This window comes from Sardina pilchardus, chromosome 17, assembly GCF_963854185.1.
Source record: "Sardina pilchardus chromosome 17, fSarPil1.1, whole genome shotgun sequence".
Lineage (NCBI taxonomy): Eukaryota > Metazoa > Chordata > Actinopteri > Clupeiformes > Clupeidae > Sardina > Sardina pilchardus.
Window position 1 is genome coordinate 30,659,319 of NC_085010.1, and position 20,477 is coordinate 30,679,795.

The 20,477-nt window shown below is 41.3% G+C and overlaps 1 protein-coding gene across 1 annotated transcript; it reads right to left on the bottom strand.

The window, feature by feature from the left end:
* Positions 1 to 13,690: 13,690 nt before the first annotated feature.
* Positions 13,691 to 20,091, bottom strand: LOC134062320 (protein FAM180A). Its single transcript, XM_062518296.1, has 3 exons — positions 19,665 to 20,091; positions 15,943 to 16,040; positions 13,691 to 14,466 (listed from the first exon to the last, which is right to left on the bottom strand). Exons 1-3 carry the CDS (start codon positions 19,765 to 19,767, stop codon positions 14,137 to 14,139), a joined length of 531 nt encoding a protein of 176 aa, XP_062374280.1. The 5' UTR covers positions 19,768 to 20,091; the 3' UTR covers positions 13,691 to 14,136.
* Positions 20,092 to 20,477: the final 386 nt, after the last annotated feature.

The following is a 20,477-nucleotide window of genomic DNA, read 5'->3' on the forward strand; positions in this document are numbered from 1 at the left end:
TGACGATCGTAGGCACGGACGTTACATCCAACAACACAACAGGTTCGTCCCATGATGTGTGAAAAACAGTGTTAGAAACAGCGAGTTAGCAATGTTTTACAATGTTTACAATGATACAGCATTGGCAGCAGCGTACAAGTGGCCTCACTTATGTATCCCAGACGCCACCGTGGCGCAACCGCGAAATGTCCGCCACGTCACATTCCCATTCTCTATAGGTAAAATAAAAATAAATAAAAATTAGAAATGAAGTAAACAAGACAGCTGCAGTCAAGTTTAAATCAGCAGTCAGGTTTATTTATTTGTTTTTAAAGTCATACATCATAAACATAAATCATACACTAAAAAATAAATTTTTTAAGGCCATGTTTAAAACTGTCCGTAGATTTAAAAGCCCTCAGAGTGTTTGGAAGGGCATTCCACAGAAGGGGACCAGCAGAGCAGAAGGCTTGATCACCTGTGGTTTTGAATCTAAGATTAAGATTACTTTATTATGTCCCAAGGGAAATTTGTCGTGGACAAACAGGCTGCTACATCACATACTGTATAACATAACCCAGTTTAGTCCTGGGAGTGTGAAGGCGATTTACTTGAGTGGAACGGAGGGATCGTGTTGAGTGTTAGTGGTCATGCTTAACGTCTGCCTACTGCACATTTATTATAATATAATATCCAATGTCCATTATTGAATACTGAGCTGTGCTGGTGTTTTCCCCTATCATCCTGTTTTTAAAGCAGGCCTACTGTACCTGTGGGCATGTCATTGGGCAACAGGTTTTCTACAGGAATGACTTGAACAGGAACTGCGCCAGCATGATATGATTACACAAAGTACACATATGATTTCACACAGTGGTGTTTTTTGAGAGCTCATTTGAGAACATCATAGCAATAACAATATTATATTGTTTACAGAATTAATTAAAAATATGTATTCTTTGCATTATTTTGTGAATGTGCACATCCACATTATTTTATCAACTAATTTGTATAGGGATGGATTTGTGAGTTGTGATTTTTTGAAAATTCCTTCACTGTTCTTTTGAAAAAAATCCCAGAAACTTTTAGAAAAGTAGCAGAATGACATGTCATATAAATTGTATTTCAAATCTGGTCTTATTATGTTTGTGCAGCCTCCCATCACTATAGTTGCTCTCTTGCATGTCTTAGGGCTGACACCTTCTGGTTAAGTGGTCATATTGCAGTGTGTAGCAATGTAGACAAGCAACCCATGCATTGATAAACTGTTACAATTACAAAATATGAAACAGCCCCTGAAAATAATCACATTAGGATATTGTCTATATAGAGTCGAAGCTGAAGATTGAGTGATGCATTTCCACAGTAAAATATATGGTTGATGAATAATGAATAATGAATATTTTCCCAGCATAATAGACCAACATGCCGTATGAATAATTATATTTATTTATATCATACATGTATAAATATCTTTTTTTTTTTTTTTTAAACCACATTGTTATTTCTACTGTAATCAGCCAACATTGAGAATGGCATGCAATAGTATGCTCATGCTGCTGTATCATTATCCAAGCCGTTAAAATAGGCCTTGATGTTCCATTGATCACTGCACTGAACAATAGGAGCAGAGCAGAGGGAGTTATTGCTTTCATCTGTGTTGCTTCCACCCTGCTGTCCTGATAATAGCGGTGCATCATCATCACTTCATGGTGGAAGCCAATGAAATTGTTTTTGCAAAAGCTTCTGTGTGAATATTGAATTAAATAGAAAGTTGAACAGACCAAGCACAAACAATAGATCAACTGGGATAAATTAAACACTTTTACCTTCGTATGATATGAAGCAGGTCACAAATAACCTATAGTGAAATATTCAAGTTGCAAGGTGGACTTGATGATGTAGAACATGGCATTTAGCAGTGCCCACAGTTATGGTGCAGTTTTACCAGATCAGTGATCAATGACTTGTATTTTTAAATATTTTCAAAACAGTGTAGCTCACAAAAATACACTGTTAACCAGGGGTGTTGTGAGGGAAGCAAAGCCAACAATTGCCTGTGGCCCTGAGTTGAATGTGTGCCCCTTTGAACAGGGGATTACATTAGTCCACAGAGACAACAGTGACTAACCCATTGATCTCATTCTATGATATCATGCTGGAGTAGGGTTGGGCATCGATAACCAGTTCCGTCTTGGAACCGGGTTTAACTTATCAATTCCATCGACATCGTACGTCTTTTTTGTTATCGATTCCCTTAACGATTCCCTCAGCCTGCATGACGTCGGACCTTTTCCGGTTTTCCTGAAATTTTGTGTTACTACACGCCCTCTGCGACGACTCATACTACAAGTCAAATCGTGTAAGGGTAGTAATACCAGCAATATGTTAAAACATGTGTCCGTGAAGCATGGGATTACTGCATTCCAGACGTCATCCAAACGAGTGGGAGGTGGGACCTACCCTACCTGAAAGGTTCTACCTCCCACTTCAAAGCGTTCCAAGCATTTTGGAGTGGGAGGTTTAGAAAACATGGGTGACCGCCGTAACGTTAGCATACCGTCGTAACGTTAGCATATTCGGCTAGGCTAACTGTATAACGTTATAACGTTACTTTCACAATACGTTGTATTCTTTGTTGACACAATTTTAAGTCATAATATAAAGAACAAGTTCATTACTGTGTCTAAAACAACCCTACCCTGAAGTTTATAGCGTATTCCTTGAAGTTACCTCTCACGGAGCATGTCTCCATGGGCGCCGCCATAATCCTCCCACTTCATTTTTTTGAGGTCGGGGCAGGTTGAGCTCCTACGAGTTCGCAAGTAGGAGCTCCCACTTCGACAGGCGTTCCAGTGCATCTTTCGTAGTTGGAGGTAGGATAAATCCCACATCCCACTAGTTTTAATGCTGTCTGGAATGCACGCTCCAAGAGTGTCATGTGTTTGACAGACTACGGAGGGGTGCTAACGTTGCCCGGTCCAGGGCTCCAGAGTGCATATGCGCCCAAAATGTTTAAGAGTGTGCCTGAAAATAATTCTAGGTGCACCTGACGCTGCTCGGGTGAAAGCATAGGCCTACGTTTCCTTCGGTATCCGCCGTTCATTCCGACATACCAGCACTCCGACATTGACGTCCAATTGTCGTAGTGGAGGCATGTCTCCTTATGGGAAAAAGTCCCACCACTCCGACATATTTTTTTTTCATGGTCGCAGTGGCGGTATTTAACTTTTTTATTCAAACAACGTGCCATTCCGACATGAGGTAATTAATAGGCTATTAATGTTACAGTTATTATTTTCCTGTCACTTCGTCTGTTTTATGACCTAGAAGGTTGTATTTGGCATCTGTGGATAGCTCTAGCTCTCCTCTTTTATCTGACATGCAAGCCATATATTTTTTACCATGGTTTCAGGAGTAGCCTAAATCAAACGAAAGTAGCGGTAGCCGAAGCTATATGACATTCTTATTTGTTTGTCACTTCGTCTGTTTTTATAACACAAAAGGATCGATGTGTTTGGTATCAATGGAAAGCTCTGTTTCTCCTCTTTCATTTGACATGCGTGTCTGTTGCCTGCGATGCCTGGTCCCGGAGTAATCCAAGCGAGAGCAGTGGCTGCGTGGAGCAATATAGACTGTAAATATGATAGGCCTATACTTTGATTTAAATTCATGATTTTATTTTATTTTCATACTTGATCGTACAGACACTGTCTAGTCTTAGTGGGGTACGAATTGTCATGAAATAATGGTGCCGTAGGATTTTTTTGCTAAAATTGATTTTTTTGTTTTATTTGCTTTATTTGGGGTCCTACTGTTGAAAAATGACGGGGTGCAAATTTTCTGACCCCGTTTTGCCCTTCCTCTGGGGGGCGCTTTCTCACCTTGGCCAGGATACTGACTGCAATCATACATCTACTAATAATGATCACATTTTCACAATCTTGGTGTCAATTTAGGGGTTATTGAGGATGCTGAGTCCATTTATGACAGTTTCATTGTGATCAGAAGTTGTTATGACTCATTTTTACATAACATTGCAGTAATAAAGGCAAATCCAATGGGGCAAAGTCGCCAAACAGTAAGTGAGCTCATATCTTGGGAACGCTTTGATGTATGTTAACGAAACTTGGTCACATGACAACTGACCCCCTCCCAAGGGTACACAACAAATTTGGTGTAATTTGGCCACTAGGGGGCGCTATAATTACCGAACCTGCGTTTAGGGGTTACAGTATATCATGATCACGTTGGTTAGCAAAATTCCAATGGCTAGTCATACTCTTCATACTCATATTGATGATCATTGCAAATTTTACCCACTCATTATAAACAATTGCCCATTTTGGATTTTCCTGAAAGAGAAACTAGATCATCAGCAGTCAGAACTTTGTTTGGCCCCCTCATTGCTGCTTACCAATTTTTGTCAAAGATAACTATTTCAACACAAGATATGTCTTTTAATTCGGTCTGATGACACAAAGCTGAGAATCACATTGCTAAGATACAGACAGAAGATACAAGAAGACAAAATTATCAAATGATGCCATTTGTAATGGTTCCCTTTTAACCCTATGAGCCCTATTGACCAAGTGCGTCAAAAAACACTCCCACTCTTCTCTGTTACATTGCTCCGCAATTATTAGTTGCAGCGAGATGAAGCCTTTATAACATGAAAGAGCAGAACTGGGGCTTTCCAACGAGACTAAACACTTGTCATTAAATTAAATCAAAGTATATCATATTTATAGTCTATACTGCTCTCTGCGTTCACCCGCACATCCATTACTCTCGCTTGAATTACTCACGAACCCGGAATCGCACAGACATGCACGCATATCAGATGAAAGAGGAGAAACAGAGCTTTCCATTGATACCAAATACATCCTTCTGTGTTATAAAAATAGACAAAGTGACAAACAAATAATAATGTCATATAGCTTAGGCTACCATTACTCTCGTTTGATTTACTCTTGAACCAAAGATCAGAAAGCTATGGCACACATGTCAGATGAAAGAGGAGACACAGAGCTATCCACAGATACCATACAACCTTCTAGGTCATGAAAGAGACGAAGTGACAGCAAAATAATAACTTCATTTAGCTCCACTTACCCCATGTTTTTGTGTATTTTTTGTGGCATAATAGCTTATAGTAAGTAAGTAAGTAAGTAAAATTTATTTATAAAGCACATTTACACACAGCATAAGCTGACCAAAGTGCTGTACAGTGAAAGACTAAAAAGGACACAAAATAATACAAAGTAATACAAAGAACATTTGCTAAAACATATATGAAATAATAACATTCAAGACAGGACAGGGCACACAGCACAGAACATATGGAGAAGAAACAGAAAGTACAGGATTAGGGAACAGGAAAGGCCAGGGAGTACAGGTGGGTTTTTAGCCTGGATTTGAAGGCAGAGATGGAGGGGGCGGATCTAATATCCAGGGGGAGCTGGTTCCACAGACGTGGGGCAGCAACAGCAAAGGCTCTGTCACCCCGCTGTTTGAGCCGTGAGCGCGGCACATGTAAGAGCCCTTTGTTGGTGGATCGAAGGGACCTTTGGGTAGAGTGGAGCTGGACAAGGTTGGTGATGTATGCTGGGGCCAGCCCATTTAGTGCCTTAAAAACAAATAATAAAACTTTAAACTGGACCCTAAAAATAACTGGGAGCCAGTGTAGGGAGGCTAGAATTGGCATGATGTGCTCACGTCTCCTGGTGCCAGTCAGGAGGCGTGCAGCTGAATTTTGGACCAACTGCAGACGTCTGAGTGAGGATTGGGGGAGACCGAGGTAAAGGGAGTTGCAATAATCCAGCCGTGTTGTTATAAAGGCGTGGATAACTTTCTCAAGGTCTTTGTGACATAGGAAGGATTTGAGGCGGGAGATCATTCTGAGCTGGTAAAAACTATTTTTGACAACAGTGCTGATTTGTTTGTCAAGGCAGAGTTCAGAATCAAGAATGACCCCCAGGTTCCTAGCATGGGATTTGACAGATGGGGTAAGATGGCCTAGGTTTTGCTCTACAGTGCATCTTGCCTTGGGAGGACCAAAAATTATGATTTCAGTCTTATCACTGTTCAGCTGGAGGAAGTTGTTGGCCATCCAACTTTTAATGTCTTCAAGACAGACCAAGAGTGATTATGTTCATAATCCAACATTATCATGTGTTTCTCTATGGCAAGGCACATTCATAATCCAGTTTTGAGATCCTAGCAAATTCCTGTATGGTATCCAATTCATTTGCATCCAAATTTGTTTGACAAATAAACACTTTTTTGCCTTTACTTTGTTCATTGCGATGCAGTAAAAAGTTATTATAGAGAATCATCATGTGTGCACGTAATGTGTGCCACGCAAACAAGTCAGGTTAGATCAGCTCGTGTCACAAATATGGAGCACAAAAAGTGTCAAAAAATCATTTCTCATCACTAAATCAAAATTGCCATTTATTTCTGTGAGGCACACACCACATATTTCTGTAAATTGCTCAGCTCCAAAGTATCCCTTCACCATGGTTATTGTATTATGTAGCATGTGTGAATGGCACTTACAATGACCAGGATAAATGCTTCTAACTAAAGGTAGTGGAAATGCCCTTAAAACAGCCTAGGGCTCATAGGGTTTCTCCTATCCTTTGGATTTGAAGAACCACCTTATTTAGAGAGCTAGAATTTAACATGTGATTTTTTCCTCTCATCTCTCGGTTTAGATTTTCTTGCTCGAGACTTTCATATAACACACACTCTTCAGTTTACTGATAGTGAAACATTTCTGGGGTATTTTGTGTCATACTGCTTGTCACACTTAAGTTGTTTACAAGAAAAAGATAATTTTCTCATTTCATTCGATATTGATTTTCATACATTTTTACATAACGATTTTTAGCTGCCATCCATTACAAATGGCATCATTTGATAATTTTGTCTTCTTGTATCTTCTGTCTGTATCTTAGCAATGTGATTCTCAGCTTTGTGTCATCAGACAGAATTAAAAGACATATCTTGTGTTGAAATAGTTATCTTTGACAAAAATTGGTAAGTAGCAATGAGGGGGCCAAACAAAGTTCTGACTGCTGATGATCTAGTTTCTCTTTCAGGAAAATCCAAAATGGGCAATTGTTTATAATGAGTGGGTAAAATTTGCAATGATCATCAATATGAGTATGAAGAGTATGACTAGCCATTGGATTTTTTTTGCTAACCCAACATCATCATGATCTACTGTAACCTCTAAACGCAGGTTTGCTAATTATAGCGCCCCCCATTGGCCAAATTACCCTAAATTTGTTGTGTACCCTTGGGAGGGGGTCAGTTGTCATGTGACCAAGTTTCGTTAACATACATCAAAGCGTTCCCAAGATATGAGCTCACTTACTGTTTGGCGACTTTGCCCCATTGGATTTGCCTTTATTACTGCAATGTTATGTAAAAATGAGTCATAACAACTTCTGATCACAATGAAACTGTCATAAATGGACTCAGCATCCTCAATAACCCCTAAATTGACACCAAGATTGTGAAAATGTGATCATTATTAGTAGATGTATGATTGCAGTCAGTATTCTGGCCAAGGTGAGAAAGCGCCCCCCAGCGGAAGGGCAAAACGGGGTCAGAAAATTTGCACCCCGTCATTTTTCAACAGTAGGACCCCAAATAAAGCAAATAAAACGAAAAAATCAATTTTAGCAAAAAAATCCTACGGAATTACAATTCGTACCCCACTATCTCGTTAAAGCCCCGGTTCTGCTCTTTCATGCAATATAGGTCTCATCTCGCTATGACTAATAATCGCGAAGCAATGTACAGAGAAAAATGGGTGTGTTTTTTGACGCACTTTGCGTCCGTCGGGCATAGGGTCCGTTAAATTGTCTTGGAAAAAAATAGGATTTGTAAATTGTCGGAATGGGGGTACTAAAATGTGTCGGATTGGCAGCATGTCTAAATAGCAGCATGTCGAAATAGAGGCATGTCTAAATGGAAGCATGTCGTAGTGGTGGCATGTCTGAGTGGCAGCATGTAACCGTTTCCTTCACAAGTTTTAATTGTAGACTATGCGTGCAACTTTGCCAAACTGTATAAGTAACCCCCTTGGCCCGCTCTCTCTCCCTCTCCCTCTCCCTCTCTCGTGCGCGACACCCGCCCCTCGACATGCACATTCACAATCGTGAAAGCAATGACGCATAGAAGACAACTAGCGACATTATAATTATTATTAATTAATAATTATTAATAATTATAATTATATTAATTTCGGTTAGCATCATAGCGTTACTGCACAAATTTGATTCAAACTCTTGCATTCAAGTTGACTGATCATCTCAATGTTTTCCAACTCTAAGACTCAAAAGGGCCTGTCCCAAGGAGACAAAGTATTAGCCTACCTTGCAACTTAAACACACCTGGGAAACTGAACAGTCCAACCAGTAGACTATAATAAGCTAGCCAACTATGCTACTTTGTTTACAATTTGAGGCTTCAAGCCGACAGCTGAATTAAAGAGGCAGAGTTGTAATATGAATAGTCATGAATGTCATGAATATCAGAAATGTCAGTAGTAGGCTATAGATTAGAATATATAAAGAATTATATTATACTATATATATACACTGTAGGCTATATACATATTTATAATTCTTTATAAAGAATATGTATATTCCTTATTGTGTTTTAAATAAAGACAAGCTTTTTCTACGCCTTATTGTTAAAAAATCATTCACATTATATGAAAGGAGAGCGATAGAAGGTGACCTTTTGGCGTTAAAGGCGATGCAATGAAAAATGTGGGTGCACCTAAATTTTTTGGGAATCGATAAGAGAATTGATAAGGAATTGGATTGTTAGGCAGAATCGATAATGCCATCGATATTGATAAAAACTTATCAATACCCATCCCTATGCTGGAGATTAGTGTCGTGTCCAGGAACCTCATATGGGATCCCCCTACTGTTGTCTTTCCAGGGAAGTTCATAAGGCTACAGCAGGGGTCAAAAGAAACCCAATGTGGCCTGCTATTCACATCTTATATTTTTATATTTGGAACTAAGTGTCTGTGACACACACACACACACACACACACACACACACACACACAGAGAAACACACACACACACACACACACACACACACACACACACACACACACACACACACACACACAGCATACGTTTTGACGCAAGATAGTACCGGAACTAAATGGTGCACATACTAGCCTATATGTTATTTTATAAATGAATAGAAAGCATCTTCTCAACGTCCTTAGATGTTAGGATTAGTGGTTATGTAGCCTGTAGGATGTTTTTAATCTTTCTGAAGAGGAAAAAAATGCTTCTTAATAAATAATTTGGCGGACCCTCTAGAAGTAGACTGCATGGGCTACAGCATGTAAAACCTAATGACCAGTCAGACAACTCAAAATGAAGGCACAGGTGACGGGGAGTGATTGCTGGTAGTAATCTCTTATGTCAACTCAAGTGCAGTGAGAATGGCAACAGTTTAATTTGTCCCTGCAGATAAACTGTCAATTCAGTTGGTTAGCTAGAGCAAAGCCCACTGGCACTGTCTGACATGTGTCAAGTTGTCAACACCAAAGTAAGAAAATTGGGTAACATTTCACTTGAAGGTATCTAGATATGACTGACATGACACTGTCATGACACATGAACCCTAACCCTAACTTGTCATGACAAAATGCATTATGTCATACACATTTATGACTTGTTTATAATGTTTATGACACATTCATGACAGTGTCATGTCACTCTTACTGTACGTAGATACCCTAAAGTAAATTGTAACCGTAGGCAGTAACAGCGTCTGACAACCTGTTTTATGCTTATGGCATGATGGCAAATAGCCTATTCACATTGTATGACATAGGGACAGAGATCCTGGTACAATGTCCTCAAGAGCCACTCAATTGTTATGGAATGAGTGAACATCCATGTAGTTATTACAGGTCTAACGGTGTCTAACTTAATAAGATGTGGCAGAGGTTGTTAATCAATTCTTAACCCACAGTGTTGGAAAATGTGATTTCTCACATTTCAGTTGACCTCTATATCCATTCTTACAATTGTAACAGATGTCCACAGACATGTTTTAATTATTACGGTCAACATATACCAATTATTTATCTCCAGCAGTTCCCTCATTCACTTCTTGTTCTGTCCATGACATACATGCCAGTCACTGCAATAAGTATAGCAGGCCTATAGCACTTTATACTTGGATGAACTCCTTTTATAGATGTGTAAACACAGGGGGTAGGATTAGTAGTGTAATGGTCACCAATTATGTGTTCTGCTTTGAGCATGTACTCATTGAATGGTTTTACTATTTAAATAATATCTAAATAATAATAGTGTTATTGGAATGAATGGTATTGTTATTTATGTATAAATAATAACGAACTTAAATGAGTCATGAACATAAGACACCAGTTAATAATGTAAACACACGGATAAAGGACTGCGGTGACTTCATACAGGTATTTTGACAAGACTCCCATTGATTGGCCTGTCAATCAACGGGAGGCGTTCGTGGGACAGGGAAAAGTTTTCTTTAGTTCTGCCGTCAGGTTAGGTTGGGGCAGCGCGAACAGGTAGGCCTGTTGTTTGTTGGACTACGCGAGTGTGGAAGCTCTATCGCACTTCACGGATTACCCTCTTTTCTGGGACTTGGGATTACTTTTGGACATTTGTGTATTTTTTCGTTATATCGGGGGTTTCTAAATCCGGACAATCGTTTGCCAACAAGGACAGGATGGTGAGACGCGGGGTTTTTTAAACAGGACCGCCGAGTCCCTTATGCGTTCGCGGAAGAGCTGCCCTTCCTAAAAGACATTATTGTTTGTTTGATTGTATGACAGTGCTCGGACATGTAACTACGTTCAGCCTCTTTAATGGTTGTTTTTTAATGGTAATTTGTTTTGTGGGTTGCTTTGGGGAATTAAGTGTTGATGCGCGATGCGCGCTCTTTGTTTGTTTATGAATGAATGACTGAAGCGGGCCTAGCTGGATAACCCGCCAGTACAACGGGTATATAAATATTTTGAGTTCAACGTAATTGTGTGGATCCTTGTGCCTTGAATAGTTATTAACGTCTTAGGTTTATGATGTGCACGATCTTTATTTCCTTTTTTGAGCTGTATCACGCATGTCCACTACATTGCAGCCTAGTGGAATGAAATAGTTTCCCCGCGCCTTTTGTTGCGTATTGTAGCCCTCTCTTTTGGATAGTATTAGAGAGCGTTTGTTACAGTAGGCCATGCTCAGACTTTTGTGTGGGAAATCCAGGGTCTCTAAATGTTCCTGGGATAAACACAGTATATAACCCAGCATGCTCTAGGCTGGGTAAACCCAGCCTGAACTGCCAATGATTTGGATTTTGCCCTGCAGCTCAGGCTGGAACCTGCATATTTATCTCTCCTGCTTCCTGTCCACGTTTGCTGGATCCCATCACAAACTGGCTTTCCCACCAGGCACACCCAGATCATTGGTCTGATTGGTTGAAGGACTATCCAAGCGTACGGAGTCATTTCAACTATGCCCATTGATCACGCCTCTTCTGCAGCAGAAACAAAGTGCATACTCCCTAGACTAATGTTCAATCTGAAAAGATTGAGTTTAGTATGCTGATAGCCAGACTACGTATGCTCAGCTTTAAATGATTGGAGTGTCTATTTGCACCCATGGTGCAAATAGCCTAGGCCCCATAGCTGAGCTATTTACACCCTGTGACGTAACAACAAAAGAAACGGACCATCTTGGCAGGAGATGTCCTATCTAAGTCCTAAATCTAACAATTTAGGATTATTAAAACAATATTTGAGATGGGAAAGTGGTGCTAAATTTCCACAAAGTTTGCTCAGTGAACGGGTAAAACCGTCAGTTTGTAAGCGAAATCAAGAAATGCGATCTTTTGGTTTGTTTACCCTTACCTAGCAATCACAATTTATATGCAATATCTCCCACATTTTCCCCACGGGCTGTGGTGTAGTGGGTATGTGATCAGACTCCGGCCCAGGGAATCAAGGTTTGAATCTCTGCTCAAGTGATGCCTTTTTTTTTCATGGTACGAACGACTCTCTCTTTTCTTAGATGACGTTACCTCGCGGCAAATAAGAGTTTGTGCTTTTTGAACCTGTCAAAGATAAACTAGTTTTATTTCAGTTTTGTACAGTTGAGTAGAAGTTTAAGTCAACAGTGGCAGCGCTGCCTGGAAGACAACTCAGAAAATAACTCTTTGAACTAGCTTGCCTTTGATCAAGCTACATGACCACTCAGCCTAATATTTGTATAATCACTTCCATATATTGTAAGTTACCCAGACATAGCGAAACAGCTAAAAACTGTAGAGCTGGTAAATAGCCTACAGGCCTATTGACAGGGTACATGGATGTTAGACATCGGGTGTAAATAGCATTGTTGATTAGACACACCCGGGTGTAAACAGTAATGTTGATTATTTGCACCCGGGTGTAAATAGTATTGTGGATTATTTGCACCCGGGTGTAAATAGTATTGTTGATTATTTGCACCCGGGTGTAAATAGTATGTGAGTGTCTATTTGCACCCCTGGTTTTTGCACCCCTGGTGCAAATACAGTAGCCTTGACCACATAGCTGAGCTATTTACACCCTGTGACGTAACAACAAAATAGCATTATTGACTATGGACATCTGGGTGTAACTGACTATGGACACCTGGGTGTAAATAGTATTATTGACTATGGACACCTGGGTGTAAATAGCAACAATGGCTATTTGCCCTATGCATGAATAACAGTGTAACAGTGATCGCTATTTACAAATACCAGTGGGGTATACTACGAATCTCGATTAGTGCGTTAGCGAGGTATGTTGCGCTCAAAGCCAGGGTATGCTGTCATACGAAAGTGGATTTGTTTTAGCGTCGCTGTGTCACCATGGTATCTTATGCTCGCAACCAAACCTGGTCGGGAGCAGGTTATGTGCTTAGTTATAGCTCAAATCGTGAAAAATCACCGCCCTCTGACCAATTCTAACCAATCCATTATCTTGAAAAACGAAGTTATCTCACGTGTGCTAATCTGTCAAACTTCGAACAGGTTCAGCCCCGCCTCTGCAAACATTTTGAATCTCGAAGGCGCTTTTAACTATGTTGCCCGTGAAAATATGTCACTACTATGAACGTGCATACCATGCAATATTTGATGACCATCGATTTTTTTATGTTATGAGTTAGACACTAAAATAGACCACCCTAGATTTCTCTTACGGTCATAAATGCGGAAGTAATCGTTGGTTAACCTAGGCTGTCTTGTGCGTCTCCACGTTTCCCGATTGGTCAAAATCACCCCAACCACGAGAACGCGCACAGATCTGAGCTGAAAGCCTAGTTTGATAAATTCATCAGTGAGTGAGTTTCGTAGTACCACTCAACTCTGATTGCGACTTTCGTTTTTAGCAATCCAGGTTATCCTAAGAAAGCTTGGTTATGTTCAGCGAGATTCGTAGTATACCCCACAGGTGCAAATAGCATCTGCCATATAGACACCCCGGGTGTAAATAGTAATGTTCATAATTTGCACCATGGGTGCAAATAGCATCTGCCTTAAATGATAGATGTTGGGTGGGGAAAAGTAGCCGAAGTAAAGCTAAATTACCACTAGAGGTCAGCAACACCATGCAGACTATTTCAGATGACCAATCATTGGCACAATATACAGTAACAATAGAACATTTAATAAACAAGTGCTTATTAATTCATTGATATGCATTATGGTTTCTTATAACAATAATAAACAGTAATGCCACTTAACAATAATGCCACTTAACACACATTATGATGCAGCACAAACAAGTTTTGCAACATTTGCAGTTACAGATACAGTTAAGGTGGCATCTTTTGTGTGTGAAACGTCATGGTCAGTCAGAGCTACACTTGTTTTAGGTCATCGTAGCTACAGTATTAACAGTTGACAAAAAATGTTTGGTGCACTTGGAGCACCTGTGCTTGGTCAACCTGCCGCAATTCTGCTGTCACAGGCTCAGTGGGCATTCCAAAACCTCAGCCCAGCTGTTGAGTGCTAGACTGCCACATGGACAGGACACCACTGGCATGTTGTCTGTACCGAGACACACTGACCGGACAGTTCCACCTGACCTCCTCACCTGAGCGAGAGGTCTTGTTTGACCGCTCGCTCCAGGTCCAGCAGGGCCTCGGCCCACATGTCCCTCTGGTAGCCTGCCGGCGTGTGCGTGAGCTTCTGCACCGCGTAGACCATGGTCAGCACGGTGCGTTCGAAATCCTCCCGACGGAGAGGGCCGCTGCGATGCTTCAGCTCAGCGATCAGGCGGCGGATCTCTGACAGCTTCCTGGGAAGCACGTCCTTGCAGATGACCTCAAGCGTCTGGACGCGGCGCAGGGAAGCCAGCTCCTCGTCCACCTCACTGAAAAGACCCTCGTCCTCCTCCAGGTGAAGACCAGAAATCAGGATCTAACGAGGAGTGGCAAAGGGTCAACTACAGAGTAATGAGTTCATATTTGATCTGAATTGATCTAAAGCACCATACAAGTCAAATAGATTTGAACCCCAACTGCAGTAAGGAGAACCCACAGAAAATATTGGACAGTGCTCTGCTTTAATACCACCTGATATGATGAAGGTATCGAGAAAGTGTAAATAGGATACACAAGCGATAATAATACAAATGATAATGCAAGAGTTTAATTTGTGAACATCTCATTGAACGAGTAGGTGATCTAAGAAGAGATGATTTAGTATGTTTGATCATTCCTCTGACATATTCATGGAAAGGTTTATTGTGCATGAAACACTTTATCATCAAATGATGTAATGGTCATATTTTGTAAACACCACTTACAAAAACGTTCATAATTCATAATGACATGGGCTGTTCAGTTGTATAAGTTGTTGTTGTTGTTTTTTGACACATCAGTCCAGTTTTTCTATTTGGACAGCTGTCCTTCTTTGCTCACCTAAACTTCTTAATTTCAATGTTTAAAAGCTTGTCATTGGAAGTGTATCTTTCTTTTGGAAGGCAGCATGCTTTACTGCTTCCTCTTGTGCAGAAAACTTTAGCTCAAAACAGATGATTGACTGGCAAGAATGAAAGAGGTCTGGAGACCTTCGTCTGTTGTTCTACTTTGCCTGTTTGATCACCCCATAACTCGGCATTCTCCCATCCATCACAAGAAACACAATAGACATTGAAATCAAAAAGTGTCATCATCGTTAGCCACAAAGCATTCTTGTAGTGACGGACCTGCTAGGGATTTAGTGAACTCCTTTAGAAGCCAAGGGAGACAGTCAGAGAGAGAGAGAGAGAGAGAGAGAGAGAGAGAGAGGGTGAAGTCAGTTGACGAAAGTTTGTGAAAGTAAAGTTTTGCACAAAGTAAAATGGTAAAACAACTGCAACCCAGTGGTCCTGTTCCGGGCGCTTTGCATTAATGTGAAATCTGTATTCTATACAGTTTTGGTTGGCAACAGATGTGCATGGCTAGTCACAGTGTCAACAGCCTCCAACCAGTTTAAACACGGATGTTGAATTCAAGAACATTCTTAAAAGCTAGAGGGTTGAGAATCTTAAACGCTTGGAATTCTGAATGTTGCGTAACGATTCTCCTAAATGAATTTAGCTTGGCAAAGAACGGGAAGAGGGGGAAGGAGAAGGAAGCTTCAACTGCCATGTACAGTGCTGCATTGGAGAGACCTCAGGTACTGAGACTACACAAGAGTGGTGCACTCACAGGTCCATCTGAATCAGAATGAAGCACAACAAATATGTATGTATATTTGAGTATTGACGGTGACTGGGCATATCCTTACTGTATATGCCGTATATGAGAAAATGTTACATATTATTTTCATGTCTTTTTTCCTATGTGAAAAAGAGTTAAGAATGTGTTATTCTACCGTAGTTGTGTTTACAACAAAAGAAGCTTTGCTCACCTCGTACAGCAAGTTGATGTCCTCTACAGACTTCTGGAAGGTGGGGTTGATGAAAGCTGGCGTTCCCCTCTTCACTCTGTATGCAGATGGGTAGAGGGCTGAGAGATGGGGAGGGAGAGGAGAGATGCAGGTGAAAAAAAACACACACATAATGCACAAGGGGTCTGGAAAAAAAAAGTCTAATTCATCACCCACCCTTCTAACTCTAACTCTAAATTATAGCCTGCCACGGGGCGCCGGGAATATGGATGATTCATACGGCTGGCTCGCCGGATGACCCCATGTGCAACACCGGTGAAATCACCTCTAATTGGTGAAGGAGTTCGCATTGAACCACGCAGGCCCCAGGTTTTGGTGGCTCGCCTGCATGTGTGCAGAATAGGCAACTGCTGCCACCATCGTCTCTGCATTAAGCCGGCCGCGACATGAGACTGTGTTCTTTTTTGGCTGCTTCAGAGACAGTAACAGGATGCAGCTATACAGAAAGACACCCTATAGACAAAACCTATAGAGGAGGTTATGGTCACACTTTCAAAGGTTTCCAGGGTGAGCGTGAGTTGTGATAGAGGCAGGTGGGCGGTGGGGAGGTGTGTGTGTGGGGGGGGGTTAGGGGGCAACATTTCAAAGTGTCCAGACATATGCACCACAGGTTGGCCATCTGTGATGAGTTGTCGGCCCCTACTCATATCCTGGGCATGTGGCGGGAGAAGCATGTGAAGGCCCTGGTCTTTTTTATGGAGTGCCGAACAGAAAAAACACATATGCTGCACCTGGGAATTGTAATAGCGAGGTATGAGATGATTTAAACTCCCTCGATTGAAGCTCCTTTATAGTGCTTGTGCCAACGCAGGTGGAGCCAATATTGAGAATGTGAGACAACTTTGGTGACAGATCACTGGAATTTCATCACAAACACGTGGCTTGTTGTCAGTCATGACTTTCACAAGACCAGTTTACTGTGTGGCAAATTATTCAAGAGCTCAATGGTGTCTTTGGTGCATTCCTCTAAATTATCTCGCACCTCTGATTCACAAACACACACACACACACACACAAACACAAAAATCTATTCACAAGTTCACTCAACCCCAAATAACCGGACATGCCAAGAATGCTTGCTTGAGGAAGGGACAAACAAACACTTTATCATTCGGACAGGGTCTGGACCAGGGTCTGCCAGCAAAGTTCAGTTAAGGAACACAGCGTAACTCAAAATGGCTCCATCTTAATGCCAAGGAGAAGAGGAGGGATGTTATGGAATGAAATACTCCCTAAAATGGTAAACAATTATGAAGTGCTACTGTTCTGTTCTACCATCTGGCCGTACCTTGCAGACATCAACAGACAACTTAGCTTTTACACAGATTAGAATCTCACCAGTAGCTCAGTAACTTTATTTGAGACTGACCAAGTCAATGCGCTGAATTTATAAGTAAGTCAAAAAGTAAGTAAACATGTGTTTACATTGCACATTTTTTAGAACAAAATGACACTCAAAGTGTAAGTATAACATATGTTATTAATTGGATTGCAAGAGGCCTGGGTTAGATCCCCTAGATTTTCAATCCATTACGAAACAGTCTGAGAAAAACAACATTCCTCTGTTAATAATTAAAATATGTTTGTTCTGGAAATATATACTTGCTCATTGGCTAGATATGTTGGTCTTGATCTTGATGGCAATTCTTACAGTCCCTACTCCACTACTCAATCTTGCAGTACGTTACATTTAGAATATAGCGACAGAGTGCTGACTTCCATCTCAAATTCATTTTGATGACACGTGGTGCAAAGAAGATGCCAATAGGCCTACACATTCACCCTCTGCTGAAGCTATTCATAAATATGGCCTTAGAAACCAGCAGAAAAATGTCTAAACTTTTAAAGCACACTGTATCACTACTGGTGATGTGCCACTGGTGCTGCTGGAGGCAGTTGTGAGTCGGGTCTGGAGGTTGTGAGACAGGTCTTACTGTTAGTTAGTCACTTTACTGGTTTTAGACATTATCTCTCTGACAAATTTCCGTGTGTGATATCTGCAGGGTGGTAGTATGTTAGATATAGTTTGTTATGAGTGTACTGGACAGAGTAAATGCATAAATCTGATAAAAACCGACAGAAGCTCAAACTCTCTCTCTTTCTCTGTAAGTCATGCAGACTATTAGTCAATGAAGTGTTACATACAGTATCTCATTCTTAAACATAACCAAGCCTACAACAAGCACATACAGTACCACACCATCTGTGCAGACTGAGAGCATCTGCATACGTGGTCTAGGGAAACACCTAAAATAGACCCGGATCGGGAAATATGGAAACAAATCCGATCACATTCCTGAGAGAGCGCGAGCCGTTTTCTCGGGGCCCAGGAGTTCATGTATCCAAAACAACTTAACGACGCTCATTTGCAGGCTTGCGCATGGCAGATTGCACGGGCAGGTGTTTGATGTTAGGCTGTTTTGGCGCTCGCTCGGGCCGCTCGCTCCGAGAGTGACGGCTGAGGCTTAATTAACCGACGACATGCCCATCCATCACATTTTTACAGGCGTCACACTCAAAACAGGCGGCAGCAACTTCCATTCAACACAGCATACCACACCAACTGGTGCGCGTCACCAGCATGCTTATCACTGAGGTAAGTATACACGGCTGTTTGGGAGACCCTCTGGAGGAAACTTGTCTGAGATTTTGGCCAGAATAGCTTTACATATCTTAAAGCTAATTACTGCACTTGGCTAAGGCCCACTAACTCTTATGTGTTTGGATGGGGGGTTTTTTTCTTCTTTTTTACTTTTAAGAGATATCATTACTTGGCAACTCTCTACAAATCGAGAGCCCTTGCATGTCCTTCCTACACAAGGTCCTTGCCTTTAAAGGGGAAAAAAAATGATATTCTGCATTAAGCGGGATAAAATGAGTATCCATTTGCTAAAGGAATGGCTCTTGATGTTTTTGGCCCAAACAGCACTCATGTCACCAGGGATGAATTGTCCCCTGAGTTACTGCAAGCTATTAGGCTATGTGGTATTTAGCCTTTCGATCCACTTGAGAATGTTTTTTTCCCTATGTAAATCTCAGTGTTTGTCAGAATGTTAATATTTACGCCAGAACCACACAGTTTTAACTTCTGCTAAAGTCATGACGGTCAAACCACTTTACACAAGATCACTTGGAAGCCTATGAAGGCTGTGATGAGCAAACGAACAGTTTTCCAAGACACTAGAATGGAAATAGTCTCTGAGCTACAGTTATTATTACCAATAACAGATAGAAGCACCATTTGAAACTTCCAAGGGCAAACAGGGACAATATGATATGTGCATAATTAGCAAAACACCAGTGTATGGGAAACTCTTTTTCAGATAAATTCTTTTGTATTATGACTCAGATCTGTGTGGTTCCAACAACAATAAGTCTGCTGAGAATAGTTTTTTTTATAGGAGATGTTGAGGATTCTTGGGTGGTGTGTCTTCTTACTAATCTGTAGCTGTCACAGCTCATAGCCACATCGCTGAACCCACCCAAACAGTATACAAATCTTTTTTATTTCGCAATAGAACAAACCGATACTGTTTTGCTAATCTACCGTAGAGATATATCAACAAACAAGCATAGTTTGCGCACGTTATCAGCTTTGATAATAACTTCTTGTGTTTTCGCACACCAGGGCTTGTGGTCATGTGCGTGTTCTCGGACAACATTATCAATAGCAGGTGTCTTACCTTTGCTCCAGTGCGAAGCAGTGGTCAAGTAGAGATTGCAGTAAAAGACAGAGATGACCAGAAGCCTGACAGGTAGCATCCTGCCCAGCCTGGTCTCCTCCATGGCTCTCTCTCTCTCTCTCTCCCTTACTGAGCTCTGGGTTCTGGTTCAGCCCTACAAAGCACTTATGAGGGCCAGAAGTGCTGAACAGCAGCGGTGTGTCAAGCCCTCCAGGAAGACTACAGACAGCTTACAGACTCCACCAAATCAGCACAATCTTCTGGTCTTTCTCACTCTGTTTCTCTCTCTTCCTCTCTCTCCCTCTCTCTCTCTCTGATCAAAACACGCTCAGACACACACACGCCTCCTCATCTGTGCGTGAGTGTGGAGTTGTGTCTCTGGCCGGTGTCTCGGCTGTCATCTGGAAGTCATCAGGATCCAGGGAGCCGTTCCTCCCGTCCTGGCAGCTCACCGCCGCATCAGCTGCCTCAGAGCCCCTGCCTGGCCAGCCCTTCACAAAAAGACCTTCAGCTTCTCGAACATGATCACATCTCGTTTCGTTTTAGACATTTGGCCAGTGTTGTTTTTTTTCCTTCTTTTTGTGTGTGTGTGTGTGTGTGGGGGGGGTGGTTGGGAGTCTCGATGTGATTTCTTGTGAGTAATTAGGGTTGTTGGTAGGCCTACTGTATATCATTATCATTTGTAGTATTTGCCACCATTGTTCTGTTATGGAAAAAAATATTACATTGACGTACTGTATTGAAAAAGTCTTGAACTTGCCATGCTTCATTGCTTATGTATTTTTCCTCTCTTTACATCATGATGGCCTTTCT